This window comes from Castor canadensis, chromosome 2, assembly GCF_047511655.1.
Source record: "Castor canadensis chromosome 2, mCasCan1.hap1v2, whole genome shotgun sequence".
NCBI lineage: Eukaryota > Metazoa > Chordata > Mammalia > Rodentia > Castoridae > Castor > Castor canadensis.
In genome coordinates this window covers 133,040,666-133,061,089 of record NC_133387.1, presented here as the reverse complement: position 1 = coordinate 133,061,089, position 20,424 = coordinate 133,040,666, and the positions used below count along the sequence as shown (strand labels likewise).

The following is a 20,424-nucleotide window of genomic DNA, read 5'->3' as shown; positions in this document are numbered from 1 at the left end:
ACTGGGGAAATTAGCTCATATGCGTACAATGACAGACATATTCCATAGTGTGGTACTGGGGGTGGGGGGAGAAAGGGGTTCAAACCCACAAACCCGAGATTAAGAGTCTCATGCTGTACTGACTGAGCTAGCTCTTTGACAGAAAAGACCTAATTTAGTAGTTTCTCACAATGTGATATAAGCCAGTTCATTTCAAACTACTACTCTCATGGGTCACCTGGGAATCTTATTAAAATGCAGATTCTGATTCTGTAGGATTTTTAATGTAAGAATCTAAGGCTTTTCCTCCTTCAAACAGAAGTTGCTCAAAAGACTTATATTTTGTTGGGTTTTGAGCTTGCAAATGTACTTTTTATTTAATGAACTGCAGTAGGTAATTTAGTTACACAAAGGACTTGTTAAAAATTTTTGGATTTGCTAATGTTTGTTAAAAGTCCTGTTAAAAGACTCCTTCCTAGCAAGTGTAAAGCCTTGAGTCCAAACCCCAGTACTCTCAAGGTAATATGAAGGTGGGCTGATGGAGTGTGGCTCAAGTGGTAGAGCACTTGCCTTGTAAGCCCTGAGTTCAAACCCCAGTATTGCCAAAAAAAAAAAAAAAAAAAAGAAAGAATGGCAAGTGAATGGGGTGTGTAGGGGCAGAATTGACCATAGTTTGATAGTTGCTGGGACTTGGGGATGGGTTTATATATGGGGGGTTTATTATACTAGTTTTGAATATGTTTTAAAAATTTCTGTAATATAAAGATTTTTTTTTTTTTTTTTGAAGACCTTAAGCTCCCTGTATTAAGACCTTATATTCTTAAGAGTTTTTCCCTCTCAGGTGAATCAGGTATGTGTTGGTTATCACTAAATTGTTGGTTTGCACTAATTAACATGAGTTCCTGTACATAGCTTGTCTTGAGGTTTGTCTCCTGTGTATTCTCACTCCTCTGTCTCTGCTTTCTCGTAGGCCTCGCCTTGGAGTCACTCTTCACAAAGTTGTGGTAGCAGGAGCCCTTTATCTTTTGTTCTCTGGCATGGAAGGGGTCCTCAGAGTTACAGGGGTCAGTACTGCTTAGTCTCAGTTTTTTGTGGTCAGATCAGTTTTTTTTTTTTCTGCCTTGAAAGAGTGAATTAAAATTATCTGTGGGCAGCTTTGCTATTTCTTCTGTCACCTGTGGGGTCTTATTTTTCAAAATGTATGTACAGGTTGAATATCCCTTGCTGAAATCTGTTTCAGACTTAAGAACTTTTCAGAGTTTGGAATGTCCACATAGACTTTGTTGTCAAAATGTCCACATAGACTTTGTTGTCAAGCATCCCAGATCTAAAGATCCGAAATCTGAAATGCTCCAAAATCTGAAACTTTTTGAGTGTCACAGATTTGGGGTTTTGAATTAGTGATGCTCAACCTGTATAATTCATTTTTTTCTTTTTAGTCTTACCTATTAGCGCTTTATAAATTTGATATGTGACCCATACTGAATGCTTTCCACCTGTCTCCAGATTGATAATTATTTAGTTCCTCCTCCCATTTAAGTGGCAAGCATTGGTTAATGTAAAAAGTGCTCTTTGTTTACTTAGCACTTAAGTTTTAAAGACTTCCTTAATTATGGTTCATACTATCTTTGAGTATTGTGAAAGTGTTCTCTTTGCAAAAGAAGGAAACCAAAGCACTGAGATCTAAATGATAAAGAACTTAATGTTAGAGTTGGATTAATATGAAGAAGGAGGCCTCTCTGAATCATGCCAACTTTTTTTAACTTACTTAAAAATGAGATTCTACAATAACCTTTTAGATCAGTGTGTTAAATCCTATAAACTTGGCTTTGCACTCAATAAAATTAGGCTCATAGAACACTATATTTTCCTCTTAAATAATGTCTTCCCTTAAATAAAACACAAATTGCAGATTTGTTTTTCAAATCACACTGTCCTCTGTATGTAATTTCCTTAGACTTTAGCAACTTTAACCCTCTGTCATTTTGTTTTCTTTCTTCCTTCTGCTGCTGCTGTAGTATTTTTCTTATTCCTTGGCTCTGATAGTAAGCCTGGTCCTCTCAGCAATTGATGCCTGTATTATTTTATGGATATCCTTTCAATAATGTCCTGGCGATTAAAAAGCGTTTTATATATGAGCTTATAGAAACTTGTAGGATAGTTTAGGGACAGATAATTCCTTATATTTTATTTTAGAGCTATTTTTTATGAAATTTCATTATGTTACAATTCTAGTTAGCAAAAAATCTTAATATATTAATGATGCAGTAATAGTTTTAAAATATGAGCAATGTCTTTTGAGATTTAGGTAGCCTAAATCACAGTAATAGGAAATCAGGATGGGATGGGGGGGGGTTATAAGCACTTAAGACTTTTTGGTTGTTGTCATCTCTTATATGGGTCTTAGTATGCTAGGAACTTTGTGGTAGATACCTTGGGTGGTTAGTGGTAGTTTCATTGTATTGAGAGTATAATCAACAATTTGTGTCAAACACTTGCAGATATGTTCTACACATGCTTTACCAGAGGAGGGAATGATTAGATAAGTGTTAGTCCTTTTTATTTTCTTTGGGTTTTAATGCAGAATCATTCGAGATGATTATGTGAATGCAGTATTGTTGCTTGTTTCTTTTCTGTGCCTCTCTAGCTATCTGTTTTTCACCACCCTTTTTTCTTTGTCTGCAGGCCCAGACTGATCTTGCTTCCTTGGCCTTTATCCCCTTGGCTTTCCTAGACACTGCCCTGTGCTGGTGGATATCCTTCTCATTGGCTTGTTTGATGGTGGTCCATTTTCTCCCTTTGGAGATGGGTTTCCATTAATCTTTCTGCAAAGAGTTTTTTTCCTGTTTTATTGATTTCTCATTGATTTGTAAATGGTATATTTAAGTATTTACAGCCTGGGGGTTCAGGTAAGCAGTTTTTTGTTTGTGGTTTTTCTTTTTTTTTTTTTAATTCTTAAAATCATAGAATTTGGTAACTGAGCAGAAGATAAAAGCATCTGGCTTTTCTCTTTTTAAAATGATTTTGGAATTGTTCTTTGGGTACCTCAGTTTGGTTCTTATAATCACTGGCTGCTGGTCCTGCTCTTACTTTTAGCCTTTAAGTGCTTTGAAACTTATGAAAAGAGCTTGATCCTTAAAATGTAGTTTTATTAACTACATGAGGTTTCATCTCTTAAGAGGTGAATGGTTGTTTTGTTTGTTTATTTTTTTCTCATTCAAAAATTGATGGGATTGTCTGAAGACTTCCACTTTTCAGAATAAATATTGATTCATTCACAGGCAGCGTCAACCAGCTAAAAACAATTTGAATATTTTTTTCCTCCTGATCCTTAAAATTAAACATTTGTTTATTAGGAATTTGGCCTCTTGGGTGAAGGATTCAAGTTTGTGGACTTTATCTTTTTGTTTTTATTTTGAATTTGGTTTTTATGTTTTTTGCTTCTCTGTGCAATTGTGTAATATTATTGTCTTGACAAAGTAAGATGTAAAAAAACATAATTTTGTGAATGTGAATGGATTGCCATATAGCAATAAAGATTGAAATTAAAGTATCCTGGGTTCAAATGACCAAGACTTGTCAAGATCTACTGATCTAGTATGTTGTGTGATCTTCTGTGAGTGTTGGGAGGACTGGAGAGGGAGGTGGGATTAGGTAATAGTGAAGTCTCTGATAAAGGGCTGAGCAAGTTCCAAGTCCCTTATTTTTGTATTTGTGCCTCATTCTGAAAGTTGGCCATGAGAACAGCTATCACCTGTAGTAGTGACCAGTTTCTCTTGCGTTTGTCCTGTAGGAACTTCTACTCAGGAATGTTTTGAAGATAGTCATTGCTTTTGTAGTCTAACTTCCTGGGGTTCTCAGACAGTTGTCTGGTCCTCTTAATTCACGGTAGTACAGGCAGCTGATGTAGTTGCATAGATGGCACGAGAGAGCTGAGTGTAGAATTCTGGATGGGTTTTGGCCCAATTAGATCCTATATTGGCTTAGCTGGGCAGGGTGAGAACAGAGTCATTCACCCTTAAGAAAGGAGATGATGTGAACTTCTATGCCTTGCCTGTTACTCATTTTTATCTTACCACTTCCATTTGCCTATTCTTTTTTATCTTTTTTTATTTTTCTAGAAAGCCTGTTCCTATCTTTATTCTCTTTTTCACATTTTTCCTCTTATGTTGTGCACTCTTACTTTATCAGTCTATCTTTCAGTGTCTTACTGAACATGATAATTTTTGTTATTAATCATAGTGATGATTGGAGTATTTGTGAGCTTAAAGTGAAAATAAAAGAGCTATAAGATCTCTTAAGATCCATGATCTTATGGGTATAACCCCAGACCCTCAAAGAAACTTGAGGATTAATTTGCTTAGCTTTCTGAATGGTTAATTCCTTGACCTGCAAACACATATTTATTAGTCTAACTCAAACAATGAAGTTACTAAAGCTTCGGAGGAACATTGTGAAGCTTTCTTTGTACCGGCATTTCACCAATACGCTTATCTTGGCAGTGGCAGGTAAGTCTGGACTTTGGGTGGTTTAAGTGTGATCCTGTGAATGTTTTAGAATAGTCTTAACCTGAGAGACCATGGAGAGGCATAGAATGTTTGTGTATTTTATGTGGTGAATGGGTTCTTAGCTCTAATCACATTCTCAAAAGAATTTATGGGTTATTTCGTTTTTGTTGTTTTTTTTTAAATAAGAACCACTTTTTTTTAAAGCATATAGCTAAAAATCAACCTTGTATTTTTAGTGTATCCCTCTTCTGTCTCCATCCTTCTTCTGAGGCATTCTTTTTCTTGAAGTATGTTAGCTTGGATGCCAGATAGTACTTATATTCCTTTTAGAAGACAATACTACATATTTATTTGATTTTGATTTTTTTAATTCGTGGTACTGGGGTTGAACCCAGAGTCACACATGCAACACAAGTGCTCTACTGAGCTACATCTCCAGTCCCTACTTATTTTAGATTAGGGTACACTGCTGTATAATGCTGTTTCTTATGTCATTAAGCATATATAACATGCAAACTATAGCCAAACTGGGCTAATGTCCCTGCATCTTAGCCAAGTCTGACCTTTTAAAACCAGTTGTTTGTATTACAGTCATATTTTTCATCTGAACAGGTAATGAAAAATTAGCACCATATGCTAAAGATGAAAAAAGGAAAAAATTACATTAATGTTGGGAAAAAAACATTTCCAGTAGCTTCAGTCCTAATTCTGAGAGTTATTGAAGTAGTATTCTTAAGTACAGAAAGGATTGGCAAGAATATACGTCATGGCCAGGCGCTGGTGGCTCACGCCTGCAATCCTAGCTACGTAGGAGGCTGAGATTGGGAGGATCACGGTTCAAAGCCAGCCTGGGCCATCTCAAGCTATGCCAGATTTGGAGGATCACAGTTTCAGTCCAGCTTGGACAAAAAAATTTTGTGAGACCCTACTTCAAAGGAAAAAGCTGGGCATGGTGACATGCGCTTGTCATCTCAGTTATTGTGGGAAGCAGAAAATGGGAGGGTCGGTCATGTCTAGGCTGGCTTTGGCAAAAAGTGAGACCCTATATCAAAAATTAACCAAGCAAAGGGGGTGGAGGTGTGGCTCGAGCAATAGAGTGCCTGCCTAGCAAGTTCGAAGCCCGGAGTTCAAACTCCAGTACTTCAAAAAAAAAAAAAAAAAAAAGTGTCATGGACCTTGTTTGTAGTAGGTGTTCAGCAAATTTATATTAAAAAGCTAACAGAAAATGACTGTGATGTATTAGGGATTGTGAGTGTATGGAATTCCACTTAACCAAGGTCAGGGAATGTAATTGGGATGTAAACCAATTCATGGTCTGACTGTGGTTTTCTTTTTATGTTAGCATCTATTGTGTTTATCATCTGGACAACCATGAAGTTCAGGATAGTGACTTGCCAATCGGTAAGTTATACGTGCATTTGTTGTGAATAGTGTGCTATTTTGTACACCAAGATGATGTTGATTATAGTGGTAAGGTTCTTGAAAGGTATGAGAAATTAGGGCTAAATCTCCACTTTGAGACTAGATATACTTCTCCTAAGTGTTCTGTGCTTTTGTGGTGCATGGTTGGTTTTTATTTATTATTTATTTGTTGTTTTGTGGTTTTGGGGATTGAACCCATAGTAGGCAAGAGCTATACCCCCAGCGCCTATTTGTTTTAGCTGATGATATATATCCTGGTAATGGGAGGGAATTTTGTGAATGATAACCACATCTGTATCATAACTCAGTTTGTCTTAGCTAAAAACTCAAGAAGTCCATAGTACTCAGCATTAAGTTTGTGTGAATAATACTAATCTGAGTAGAAGCCATGTCCTTAAGATCTGAGCACAAAGACGGTGGCCAGCTAAGGCCACTTTGGGCACCTGAGGCCCTATTTTGGTAGAAATAAATAAATGAAAATGGAAATTATAAAATGTAACAACCCAGTGTTACTTTCTCTTACTTTTTGTAAAATCCTTTCCTAATTTCTGTGCTGTTAGGAAGCTTTGACAAGTGCTCTGTTCAGATGGTGCCTTTCCTTTAACAGTAAGCAAGGGAAGAAACCACATTCATTCATTTTGTATCTCTGGCTCTTAGCACAGTGCCTGGCACTCAGCAGGATTTTAGATAATATAACTTGAGTGCATAAGTGACTCTTGTTCTATGCCTAGGGATTTGTGGACAGTATTCAGATAACATGTAAAATGTATTTTCCTCTTTATTGTAGGACTGGCGGGAACTGTGGGTGGACGATGCCATCTGGAGGTTGCTGTTTTCCATGATCCTCTTTGTCATCATGGTACTCTGGCGACCATCAGCAAATAACCAGAGGTTCTTGAATTCTTTTACTTACTCTGCTAACTATTAAATGGCTAAGTCATCAATTGGTGGTACGGTGGGGGATAGTGCTAGGCTAGGGATGTGTCATACAGTGGAAGGAACACTCAATTGAATTGGGTTCCTATTTCAGCTCTTCTATTAACAGCTTTGTGATTATTGACATGCTGTTTCTTTTTAACTATTTGGGCTTTAGTTTCCTTTTCATATGGTGAAGGGGAATAAAATCAAGTGATATGTCCCTTTCAACTCTGACATCTTTGATAATATAAAAGATTGTATAGGTAAATAAAAGAGGTATGTATATTGTGTTGCTAGTAATGAGAGTCTTCTGTCTAGTGTCAGGAAGGAAGGAAAAATTTCTGTAGGGTCAGCCAAACTCACTATGTAACAGTATGATAAAGTGAAAACTTATGTTGCTGACTTTGAAATTAAAAATCCATACGTGAATTTGACTTGTTCAATTGTAGGCAAATCTCAATTATTTAGAAACCACCTATCTATCTTTTGTGAATATCCATGCCTTTGTAGCCCTTCTTTTATCCCTCTCTTTTGCCTTTAGATAGTTAAGAGCCTATATTAAACCACTACACCACCAGAAAAAGGAAAAAGTTAAGCTGGTATAACTGAACTGTTAATTTTATAATCAGACATACCAAAGATTGAGAAAGAAAACAGGTGAAAATAGTTTTATTGTCTTATCAGACTGTGCACTTAATATGTGTTCATTGAAAAAAAAAAGTCAAGCAATAGAGAAAAACTGTGAAATAAAACAAAGGAGATTTGAAGCCACACTGTTCAGAAAGAACCTATAAACATTTTGTAGCACCCTTCTTTTACATTTGTCTGTTGAGCTATTGGTTACTTGCTAGCTATCTTTATATATAAAATATTTCTCTTTCCCTAGTCTTTGACAATTTTTTTTTGTATTACCTTCTCCTTTTTTCTTTTTGAAACATACTTCCATTCCCTATGACTTCAATGTTAACAGGCTAATGTGGTGTATTCTTCCATGTTTTATTTCCCTTTGAAATGTAGAATCTTCCTTTACTCACTTAACAGTACACTGTAAAGATAACTTCCAAGATAATTGATTTAAATGGATCTCATCTGTTTTCATGAATGGCATAATATTACATGTATAGATGTGAGACACTTACATTAACTCATTCCCCTATTAATGGGGTTTGGCTATTTGTAGTTTGAGGTGTTTTGGGTCCTTAGGATGACCCATATGCTTAGTGATTCACTAGGTGGACTCAGCATATACTTGTCTTTACAACTAAGGTTTATTACAACAAAATATTAGCAAGGGAAAAAGTCATAGGTAGAGTCTAGAAAAATCCGTATTTTCTTTTCTTATGTTGTCTCCTGAGGCAAGAACTTGAGGGAGTACATCATGTGTGCCCCTTTCTCTTGTAACAAACATGCAGTAATGTGCATTGCTTCTGCTGAGGGAGGCCTATTAGATACTCAGCACTCAAGGTTTTTAATGGGGCTGGTCATGTAAGCACTCTTGACCTGGGCTACAGCAAAATTCTATATTCCCAGACAGAAAGCAAATGTTTATTATGAATTGCTTTCTACAAAGAGTCCCGGTCAGTGGTCCACCCTTAGTGGTCAGGTGCCATGGTTCTAGACACTAGCCAATCTTGTGTTAACTCTTTTATGTCCATTGGAAATTAAAAATAGGATAAAATACAAGAATGTAAATACCCTGTATGTCTATTCTTACATACTCCAGTATCTCCTTGCCTTATTTCCACTTGGCAGGTACCAACTTCTAAATCCTATGTTTTTAATTTTATTTATTGGTTAGTTTCTGCCTTACCTTCTCCACACCCCAAATAAATCCTTAAATATGAAGTCCACACAGGCAAAAAACTATTTTTGACCAACCAAACTGCCCTCACTCAGACACTAATCACAAATTTATGGGTTCCCACTGTCAGGTTTAATAATTCACTAGAAACAGTCACAAGGCTCACTGAAAGCTGTTATGTTCATGGCTGTGATTTCAGAGCATGGGTATAAGTTATAGGCAGCCAAGAGAAGAGATTAATAGGGCAGAGTCTGGAGGGTCCAAATGTAGAGCTTCCAATTGTCCTTTTTGTGGAGTTGTGGAGAGTGCTACTTCCCCCCAGCCATACGTGTAACTATCCAGAGTATTACCAAGCAGAGAAACTCATCTGAGCCTTAAGTGTGCAGAGTTTTTGTTGGGGCACATTTACATATTGCCTGCATGGCTAACCTTTAGATTCCAGCTTTGCCTGGTGGTCAGATGAATACCTTTAGTTCCCATTTCCTGGGTGGTTAGGAGCTGATAGGGCATGGCCCAGAGCTCCTAACATAAACCATAGACATTGGTAGCCAATCCCCCAGAAAAAAAAAGTCATTTATATCAGGTAAGACATTCATGGGGTATAGAGGTCACCTCTCAGTGTTCAAGGGCAAAGGCCAGGACTTCTTTTTGAGTGAGGTTGATTTTTTTAATTATTATTATACAGGCCACCACTTGGCCTTTGACTCAGACTTTTTTATGGCAAAAGAGTTATAAGTCTGAGCATCTACATTTAATGCTACAGCATTTATGTGACACAGAAATAGCTGTGAATAAGCCTGACATTTGGAGGATAGACTCAAATATCTAATCTGTCTCCTAAAGCCATTATATACATTTTTATATTTTTATACTGATTTAATTACTCACTTATCCACTTGATGTACCAATCTTTGTACTTAGTATAAACTTGTGCAGAACTATGTAGCATATAAACTAGTTGACAGTAAATCCATTTCTTCTTTGACAGCCCTTTGCTATCATTGCTAGAGCCTGAAGATTCTTTAGCTCAGTCTTACAATACATTTGATTGCCAATATCCATATTATCATTAAGACTTATTTATGTGAGGTAATTAAATCTTTTTTTTTTGAGGTAATTAAATCTTAACAGTAGTATGTCATGCTAAAGTATAGTCATGATACAGTTCAGTTTCATTACCAACCAAGTCAATGCGTTCTACAGAGGTATCTGCTATGCCTTTCTATCAGAATTGACTCTTGCTCATATACCAGATGTTATATGGAGCATTATTACAATTTGGTTATTTCTGGGTTCCAGATTAGTTGGGAACAAAGCCAGTGATCCTGTCTAAGTCCTTAGGCTTTTTCAGGTTGCCATTGTTATATAGCAGGGCCTACTTCCCTCCGATGGAGAGAACAGTGGGAACATTTAGAGTAGTTTCTCTGTCATTGCTAACTATATCAAAAAATGTCTTATTTTAGTTGGTCTTTGTGGGGTTGCGGGGAGGGCTTAGGAGTAGTCATAACTGGTTCAAAATCATGAAACTTGTTGCTGGTGCTCACAGGCTTTTTATATAAAGAGCATGTGCATCAGCACCCCAGCTTCTATTCTATGCTGTTAGAAACTGATGACCTGTGTGGGCTCAGGCACTCTGGTTCACAGTTAGCATGTTGAGTCAGTATGGACAGGGGGCAGATTTATGTCTTTTGACTTTTAATTCTAGTTCAGGGAAGTATTCCCCATTCAGACACAGTATCCATCCTCATGGTAAACGAGCCACAACTACTTCATGTAGATAACAGTTTTTTTTTTAATCTTTGGCTAATTTTTTTACTCGTTTATTCACCATTGTCTTAATCCATTTTGTGCTACTAAAATAAAGTGCCACAGACTGGGCAATTTATAATAAGCAGCAATTTATTGACTCAGTCCAAGATCTAGATGCCAGCATCTGGTGAGAGTGTTCTTGCTGTGTCAGCACATGGTGAAGACAGGGGAGGAGGGAGAGCCCCCTCCCCAAAGCTCTTTATAACAGCATTTCTCCATTTATGAGGGTGGGGCCTCATGACCTAAACACCTCCCATTCGTCCCCATTTCCCTCCCATGCTGTTGTATTGATGATTAAATTTCCACATGAATTTTAGACACGACAAACATTTCAGACCATAACAACCATTTATGTATGGATTTATAGGAATTTCTAATATGTTTTGTGTGTGCCAATATTCTGTTGTTACAATTGAAGATACATCTAGTGATTATGTAGTTCATTATCTTTTAATTTTTCAATGCTATCTTGGCCAAACCAAAACTCAGAAACATAGAGTCACATTTGTCATTTTCTTTCCCTCCATGGATGGTACATTCTATGTCTTATTTTAAGAAATCCATTGGCTGGGTGCCAGTGGCTCACTCCTATAATCGTAACTATTCAGGAGGATTGCAGCTCGAAGCCAGCCCAGGGCAAATAGTTCACAAAATTCATCACACAAAAAGGACTGGTGGAGTGGCTCAAGTGGTAAGAGTGCCTGCCTAGCAAGCGCAAGGCCCTCAATTAAAACCCCCATCCTGCCAAAAGATTGTAGGATTGGAAGTATGACTCAAGTGGTAGAGCACATGTCTAGCAAGCACAAGGCCCTGAGTTCAAACCTTGGTACGTACCATCACCAAAAACAACAATAACAACATAAACCTTTTGTAGCCTGAGGTGAGGTCAGAAAGCTATTCTGTTATTTAAAAAAATAATTCACCAGTCAAGGCTTTCATCCACCAAGCTTTGTTAGTTTTGGGCTCTCTGTTTCCTTTTGTTGTTTTGATCCTGCATCAGTAAAACACTAGATTAATTATTTTGCTTCCTGATAAATCTAGAGTTCCTAAGTCTCTGCCCTTAATCTTCTTTTTTTAAAAATAGTGCTCGCTATTACATCTTTGTTCTTTAATAAATAAAGATTTAGGCATTTTTTTTAATTCTAGGAAAACCTTATTAAGATTTGGTTAGAATTTAATTGAATTAATGAATTAATTAGGGAAATTGTATAACTTTTGATAATTCTGTCTTTGGATATGTTATCTCTTCCATTCTTTTAGTATTTTCAACACTTCAATTATGTTTTAATTTTTTGTAGCTCTAATGAATTTAATCTTTAAAAATACTACATATGGCTTTTCCAGATATGTAGGAATGTGGTTCTTTTTTGTATACTTATCATAACCACCCACCCTCTTAGGTTATCTTGTTCTGATAATTTCTAGATATTCTCATTAAATAGTTTTTTTTGTAGTACTGGGGTTTGAACTCAAGGCCTCATGCTTCCTAGGCAGCTGTTTTTCCACTTAAGCCATACCCCCAGCCCTTTTTTACTTTTTTAAGTAGGGTCTCACTTTTTTTTGGCCAGGGGCTAGCCTCAGACCTTCATCCTCTATCTATGTCTCCCCTGTAACTGGGATCACAGGCGTGCTCCTCTGTCATACCCAGCTTATTAATTGAGGTGGAATCTCACTAACTTTTTGCCCTAATTGTCCTTGAACAGCAATCCTCCTGAGTAGCACAGGCATGAGCTATTGTGCTTGGCCCTATTCTAAGTATTTTGTAATGACTTCACTTTTCTGGAGTTTTTTGGGTTTTTTTTCAATTTAAATTTTTTAAGAAAGAAAATGTCTTTCTATTTTCCCCAGACTGGCCATGCACTTGGCAATCCTCCTGCTTCAGCCTCCCCAGTGCTGGGATTATAGACGTGTGCCAGCATATCTAGCTTGACTTTACTTTTGACAAAACCTTGCTATAAGGGTTTTGAGTAATGTTCTATTGTCCCCTATACAGATGAGAAACTAGAAGTGTGGAGAGCTTAAGTAACTTGGCTAAGGTCATAGTTGGTATGTGGCTGAACTTGCATTCATGATGCTGTGCTGCTTCTCTCTTGCTTATAGAGGCATTTGAGAGCTTTCTGAAGGGACAGAATTATTCCCTAAACACATTTTGTGAGTTACTGCAATAATAAGTCCTATAAGATATAGATAGTAGAGCTGTTTTTGTAGTTTTCTAATTTTTCCTTCTTTTCTGTCTTTGTTCTGTCAGGTTTGCTTTTTCACCATTGTCAGAGGAAGAAGAGGAAGATGAACAAAAGGAACCTATGCTGAAAGAAAGTTTTGGTAGAGATAAAATTCACTTTACATATTTTTTTCACTTAAGTCATTGTTTATTGCAGTATTGTTCCTTATCTTGGTGCATGGTAAAGTCAGGATGAAGAGAAAATAAGGGTATATGTTTTAAGATGAAGCCATGACTAATTGAGTAGGTAATTCTACATTTAAGTTCAGTTTTCTTGGTATAAGGGAGATGGAAATGTAGATTTAAATTTCCCAGCGTAAATGTAAAGATGAAGAAACATCTGTTGGCTAATTCACAGTCAATCAGCTTAAAATAAAGCTCTGCATCTGTTTTTGCTGTCATTGCTGTCTGTTGACAAAGTTAACCAATCTATGTTTTACTCTTCTGCAGAGGGAATGAAAATGAGAAGTACCAAACAAGAGCCAAATGGAAATAGTAAAGTCAACAAAGCAGTAAGTGTGGCTTTTTTTTCCTTTCCTCTTCAATCTTTGCCTGGTCTTCTGTCCTTGGTGAAACTCAAGTAATGTATATATTATTTTTATACCCGTGCTGTAATTAAGCTTGCTGTATAAAAATCTTTTAATGTATATTACATTTGCATTTTTACAAACAGCAAAGGCTGATATGGGGCACATGACTGTAACCCCAGCACTTGGGAGGCTAAGGCAGAAGGATCAACAATATGAGGCCAGCCTGGGCTATATATAGCAGAGTTCTGTTTCAAAATCAAAACAAAACAGTTAGCAAGTGAGTCTAAGTTTGAGTCATCTTTAACTAGATGATTTGCTACTGTTGTAATTTATCTTTTTTGTAGTAAATACTTCAGTGCTGCTGGTGGAGAGGCTCAAGTGTTAAGAGTGCCTGCCTAGCAAGCATGAGGCACTGAGCTCAAATCACAGTGCCACAAAAAAAAAAAAAGAAAGAAAGAAAGAAAAAGCCCTCAGTGACTTCAGTCAAGAGATTTTTTTTTTTATTAGAAAAAGCATTCACTCTTCATTAAAGGACTTGAGAATTTATCTCAGCCTCAAAAAGCCTGTGTGAAGGAAACTCTAGGTGCTAGGCCAGCAAGAGAGTAGTTAAGGTATAGGACATTATTTTATATTTCTTCTATATGATTTTAAAAGTTACTTGACCCTAACTCAAGCAGTTAGGCAAGGGATAGAAAAAAAGGGCATCTAAATTGGAAAGGAAGAAGTTAAATTGTTCTTACCCAAAACTGTTAGAACTAACAAATTAATTCAATAAAATTTCAGGATACAATATCAGCATACAAAAATCAATTGCATTTCAGTACACAAGCAATGAATAATCCAAAGGAGAAATTAAGAAAGTAATCCCATAACAGTTTCAAAAATTAACTACTTAGAACTAGTCATCATGGCATGACTCTCATCTCAGCACTTGGGAGACCAGGGCAGGAGAACCATGATTTTTGAGGCCAACCTGGGCTATATAGTAAGACCCTGTTTCAGTAAGCCATAGCACAACAACAACAACAAAATAAATTAACTATATAGGAGTAAGCTTTCTAAGGAAGTGAAATACTTGTATTTAGAAAACTATAAAACACTGAAGAAAAAAGTTGAAGATGCAAATAAATGGAAAGATACACTATGTTCATGAATCAGAAGACTTAATAATATTAAAATGTCCATACTACTAAAAGCGATTAGTGCGATCCCTATCAAAATTCCAATGACATTTTCCACAGAAATAGAAAAAGCTCTACTAAAATTTGTAAGCAACCACAAAAGACCCCAAATAGCCAAAGTATTCTTGAGCATAAAGAACAAAGGTAAAGGTATCATACTGCACGGACTTCAAAATGTAGTGGTGGGAATATAGCTCACCTAGAGTGAGGCCCTAGGTAAGATCCCTAGCAGCACTTAAAACAACAACAACAATTAAAAAACCTCCTATAAAGCTGTAGTAATCAAGCCAGGCCCTGGTGGCTTGTTTCTGTAATCCTGGCTACTTGGGAAACAGATCGGGAGGATTGCAGTTTGAGGCCAGCCCAGGCAGTTAGTTTGAGAGATCCCATCTCCAAAATAAAATGGACTAGAGGTATGGTTCAAGCAGTAGAATGCCTGTTTTGCAAGTGTGAAGACCTGAGTTCAAAGTGTGATTCCCTCCCAAAAAAATGCTATAATAATAAAGACAGCATAGTACTTGGATAACAAACACAAACCAGTGGAACAGAATAAAGAGCCCAGAAATAAATTCATTCATTTATGCTTACTTGATTTTCAACAAAGGATACAAAATAGGGAAAGGACAGTCTCTTCAATAAATGGTGTTGTGAAAACTGAATTACATATGCAGAAAAATGTTGTATACAAAAGTCTGTATACACACACGCACAACTGAGTATCATTCAGTCTTAGAACAGAAGATCTTGGCATTCTCAACAGTATTAATGAGCCTGGGATAAGCCAGGCAAAGAAAGCACTACATGACCTCTCCTATATGAGGAGTCCAAAACTGCTGAACTCACAGAAAGAGTGGTGTTGTTTAGATATAGAAGTAGATTGTTTGTTTAGAAATATATTATATATTAGAATATATTAGAAATATGGAATTAGGTGGTTAAATTAGAAATAAAGGGGTTAAGGGATGGGTGTTTTGGGGAGATGTTAGTCTAAGATATTTAAAATTTTTAAAAAATTATTTGGCTTTTCTGTCAGCAGTCCCATTTGTTACGTGAATGTACTACTTGAGAGTTATAAAAGATTAAGCCAAAAAGACTAAAAGTCTTAAGACCCTTAGGTGTTTACTTAAGATGTATTATGTGGTGCATTTTAATAACAGCCAGTATTTATGTTTCCATCAGGAAGATGATTTGAAGTGGGTAGAAGAGAATGTTCCTTCTTCTGTGACAGATGTGTAAGTATTTGAATCATTACTGCAAGAATCCTATTTCAAAATTGGTACTACTTTGTTATTTTAAATGAATGAGCTGCAATGCATATTAATGAGAGTATAAGATGGCAAAGAATGATTAAAAAATCAGTAATAATATACAAACAAAAATAGTTGGGATTATTCATTCAGGTGACATTTCTCCTTAGAAAGATTGAGCTCTGGCTCTTCCTAAAATTCATGAGATAGTCCTTTTGAAAGTTTTGAACTCCTTTCCAGAGCCATAATGTTAATGAAGCAATGATCCTGTGACATTGCTGAACATGTTGTATTTTTTCTATACAATTCTAGTAACTGGTCTTTTCCCCCTGAAAGGAATGTCAATAGGATGTAGATCTTGGATAAATTACAAAAAGCTTTTAATTGTATACATTATTCCACTGCCTTTTATGAACCATTTATGACTTTGTTTTACATTATTCAATTTAATACTTCTCTCTCTCTCTGCAGAGCACTTCCAGCCCTTCTGGATTCAGATGAGGTTAGTAATCAAATTATGTTTGTAACCCCTGTGGATCTGATGAGTTATAATAGCAGTAATAGACTGAAGAATTATAGTTTATGGTTGAAAAGGATAAGAATGGAAACACTAATACTAGGGCTTGAATACTTAACATTATTTCCTTTCTTTATTCTGTCAATACATTTCTCCCTTTCCCAGAGTTAATATGGTCAGAGTTAAGAATGTTTTTCTTCAAATCAGGTAACAAATACTGTACTCTCCACTGTGTAGTTTCTTTGTCTTTAAGAAATTCAAGTTTTGGGGGAGGGGCAGTGAGTGACTTACCATCTTTTGCTTATTTTTTCATTGGATGGTAATTTTGTCTAAATTTTGTCTTATGAATTCAATACTCATTCTTCTTAGGGTAATCTGTTATTTTTTGTTTAACTTTGCCTTTTGGTTTATGATTTTTATCATAACGTTTGATAAACACTTATTTCTTAATTTTAGCAAAAAAAAAAAAAAAACTCAAATTTTAAGCTCATTTAATCTTGGCAAAAGTAAACGGAATATAATAGGCCAAAACAAAATCTAAATTATTTAAGGTTATATCTAATGTTCCTGTATAAGTGCCCTTTCTAGATAATGAGGATATAATTAGTACCTCTAATATTTATGTTGGCTTTTAATTTTTTACTATGGTTCCATACAGTTCACTGAGAAGGCTTCACATGGAGTCTTATATGAGAATTGTGACCTGGGCTTATGGGAGCTAGTTCTAGACATGTTCTGAATGTTAGGTTTTTCTAGAGGTTTTTGATTTCAGAAAGTCTTTTGGAAGCCTCTTGCCTAATTCTGACTCACCCTTGTTGAACTGACTGCTAAAAATGATTTGTTCATTTCTCACTGGCATGCTGTGTGACGCTGAACAGTGTCCAATTCCTCAGTTGTTCTGTGCATTGAAACAATTGAGAACTCTTCCACTCAGATTTGAACCTGTCCACACACCACTGCTTTGTGGTGTATTCTACAGCTCCCAGATCTCCCTTTTGCAGTTGTCTCTGCTAATTATTTGTCATCAGGGCTATCCTTCGGGTTCAGCTCCCTAGCCATGCTGTATTCTACCTGGAGAGGGCTGACTACATGAAACCTGACTGTTCCACTCACGAGAGTAGCATTTGTTTATATTTTCCTTTGTGAAAAAACTATGCAAGACTTTGTAACTGTACATAATAAATATCAAGGTCTTTTCTTTTTTTTAGCAGAAAAATATAACAATGAGATCTGTCCTCCTTGCAGTTTTATTTTAGTCTGCATTACAGAGTTGTTAAATATAACCTGAACATTATACGGTATATCTGTAGAACTTCATGTCTTGTTGAACTGAAACTTTGAATAGCAACTCCTCCTTTCTGCCTCCCCTCATCCATGGCATCCGTTGTTCTACTTTCTTCTTGTATGAGTTTATTTTAGATACCCCATTAAAGTTCAACCATGCAGTATTTTGTCCTCTGTGACTTACTTCATTTAATATAATGTCCTGAAAGTTCATCCATGTCATCAAATGTGGCAAGATGAATTTCTTTCTTTTTAAAAAACCAAGCAGTATTCATATGTGTTGGAGGGAGGGGTCTGTATATCACATTTTTAGTATTTATCTCTTGGTTTGACACTTGGATTAATTCCATATCCTGGCTGCTGTGAATGATGCTGCAATGAATCTAGGAGTTTAAAAATTTCTTCAAGATCCTGCTTTTAGTTCTTTTGAATATATGCCAGATGTGGGATTGCTGGATCACATAACCTATTTTTAATTTTTTGAGGAACCTATTGTTTTCTTTAATGACTATACTATTTTATATTCCCACCAAAAGGGCACAAGGACATATTTTCTGTACAACTTTGCCAACTCTTGTTATTGTTTTATAGTGTCCATCCTAACAGGTATTGTGGTTTAGATTTGCATTTTCCTGATGATTTGTGATGATAAGCATTCTTTTCTATTGGCCATTTGCCCATTTTTCAATTGAATTAGTCGATTTTTATGCTGTTGAGTTTTAGGACCTCTGTGTGTATATAGGATATTAATCCTCATGAGATACATGGTTTGCAGATAATTTCTTACATTCTATGGGTTTCCGTTAATTTTCTTTTTACCTTTGCAGTACAGAGCCTTTTCAGTCTAATGAAGTTCTCTTGGTTATTTTTGTTCCTGTTGCCTATGCTTTTGGTGTCATTATCCAGAAAATGTCCAATGTCTAAAACCTTATGTTTTCTCCTAGGAGTTTTGTAGTTTCAGATACTATTTTTTAAGTCTTTAACCCATTTTATGTATGCTGTACAATTACAGTCCAAGTTCATTATTTTACATGTGAGTATCCAGCTTTTCCAGAATCATTTGTTGTAGAACCTACCCTTTTCCCATTGTGTAGACTTGGCAGCCTTTTCAAAAGTTGGTTGACCATATATGTGTATGTTTCTTTTTGGGCTCTCTATTGTCCCATTGGTCTATATTGATCATCTTTATACCAGTATCATACTGTTCTAATTACTGTGTCTATATATGGAAGTCAGGTAGTGTGATGCATCCAGCTTTGTTTATTCTTTCTCAAGGTTATTTTGACTGTTGGGGTCCTTTGTCGTTCCTTATGAAGTTTATAATTTTCTATTTCTGTAAAAAAATGCCATTGGTATTTTAATAGGGATTGCATTGAATCTGTATATTGTTTTGGATATTTCAATAACAATCTATGAGATTGGTTTAGCTTCCTATTTTTTTGTGTCTCCTTTACTTTCTCTCATTGATGTTTGTAGTTTTCAGTGTATAAGTATTGTACCTTCTTGGTTCAGTTACTCTTAAGTATTTTTTTCTTTTTGGTATATTTGTAAATGGATTTGTTTTCTTAGTATCCTTTTTTATATAGTTCATCATAAGTGTATAGAAATGTAATTGGTTTTCCTATGTTGATTTTTGTATCCTGAAACTTTAGTGAATTCATTGATAAATTCTAATGATGTGTGTGTGTGCGTGTATGTGTATAACACATATAAGACCGTGTTATTTACAAACACAGATTGCTTTTTTCCTTTTGGTTTTGGAGATCTTTTATTTCTTTCTCCTGACTAATTGTTCTGGCTAGGATTTCTAGAACCATGTTGAATAGAAGTGGCAGGATTTGGTATCCTAGTATCCTTCATGGTCATAGAGGAAAAGCTTTTAGCTTTCATTGTTGATTTTAATGCTAATTATAGGCGATTCATTATTATGTTGAGGTGATTTCCTTGTATTCCTAATTGGTCCAGAGATTTTTTTTATCATAAAAGGGTGGTAAAATTTGTCAGATGTTCTTTCTGTATCAATTGATAATGATAATGTGTTTTTTTATACTTCATTGTGTTAATGTGTTGTATCACATTGATTTTTTTTTTTTTTTGCTGAATCTTCCCTGCATTTCAGGGAATCTGTCCTTCAGTTGTAGTCCTTTTAATGTGGGGTCCAATGCAGTTTGATGATTGATGTTTTGTTGAATATATTTGTTTCTGTGTTCATCAGGTTTATTGGCCTATAGTTTTCTTTTCTTGTAGTGTCTTTGTTTGGCATCATTGTAATGCTGGCTTTATAGATTGCATTTGGAAGTTCATTCAAAATGAATTTCTTTATCTTAAATTACTTGGAAAAATTTTAAAGGAATTAGTGTTAATTTTTCTTTAAATGTCCAATAGAGCTCACTAATGAAGCCATCTGCTTCTGGGCTTTTGTGTTGGGTAGTTTTTTTAATTACCTACTTAATCTTGTTATAAGTCTACTCAGATTTTCTATTTCTTTATTATTCATGATGGCTTGTATGGCTTCAGGAATTTAAAACATTTTTATAGGTCATCCACTTTGTTGGTATATTTTTAAAAAACATTTTCTGTCTTCGTTGAAATTTTTACTTTGCTCTTCTGAGCTTTTTGAACTAGCTTGTCTTCTTGAGCTGGTTATTTCAGATTTGCTCTTGGGAAAATCATATACCTCTGTTTCATCTTGTTCCTTTGTTTGAGCCCTGCTTCCCTGTTTCTCCATTTTCCTTCATTCTTTGTGTTGGTATCTATGTCTAAAAAAAAACAACCACCACTTTCATTGTTTACAGACTTGCCTTGTACAAATGACCCTCACTAATCAGTTAGCCAGAGAGTCTGGAGCCCTCTCTAGTCTTCTCTGGTGATTGTAAATATACTTGTAAATTCCCAGTCCCAGGGATTTGCTTCTCCCCTCCCCACAGGAATTAATAATTGTTTGCTTCCCCTGGCTTCTGTCTGCTGTACTCTTTCAGAGCAGCAGAATGCTTCTAGTTCTTTTTGC

At 35.8% G+C, this 20,424-nt stretch overlaps 1 protein-coding gene across 2 annotated transcripts in view; it reads left to right on the top strand.

Annotated features, from left to right (window-relative positions):
• The window catches only part of Tmem87a (transmembrane protein 87A), a 56,742-nt gene that overhangs the window by 32,879 nt on the left and 3,439 nt on the right, over positions 1–20,424 (top strand). Inside the window, exons 11-19 of one of the 2 annotated variants that reach the window (XM_074065749.1) lie at positions 950–1,043; positions 2,665–2,737; positions 4,383–4,487; positions 5,830–5,888; positions 6,697–6,800; positions 12,686–12,759; positions 13,109–13,170; positions 15,549–15,601; positions 16,088–16,118. In XM_074065749.1, the coding sequence (XP_073921850.1) occupies positions 950–1,043; positions 2,665–2,737; positions 4,383–4,487; positions 5,830–5,888; positions 6,697–6,800; positions 12,686–12,759; positions 13,109–13,170; positions 15,549–15,601; positions 16,088–16,118 (655 nt within the window). Of the gene's footprint in view, positions 1–949; positions 1,044–1,997; positions 2,074–2,664; positions 2,738–4,382; positions 4,488–5,829; positions 5,889–6,696; positions 6,801–12,685; positions 12,760–13,108; positions 13,171–15,548; positions 15,602–16,087; positions 16,119–20,424 lie in introns of both variants that reach the window. The other variant, XM_074065748.1, reaches the window with a different exon arrangement.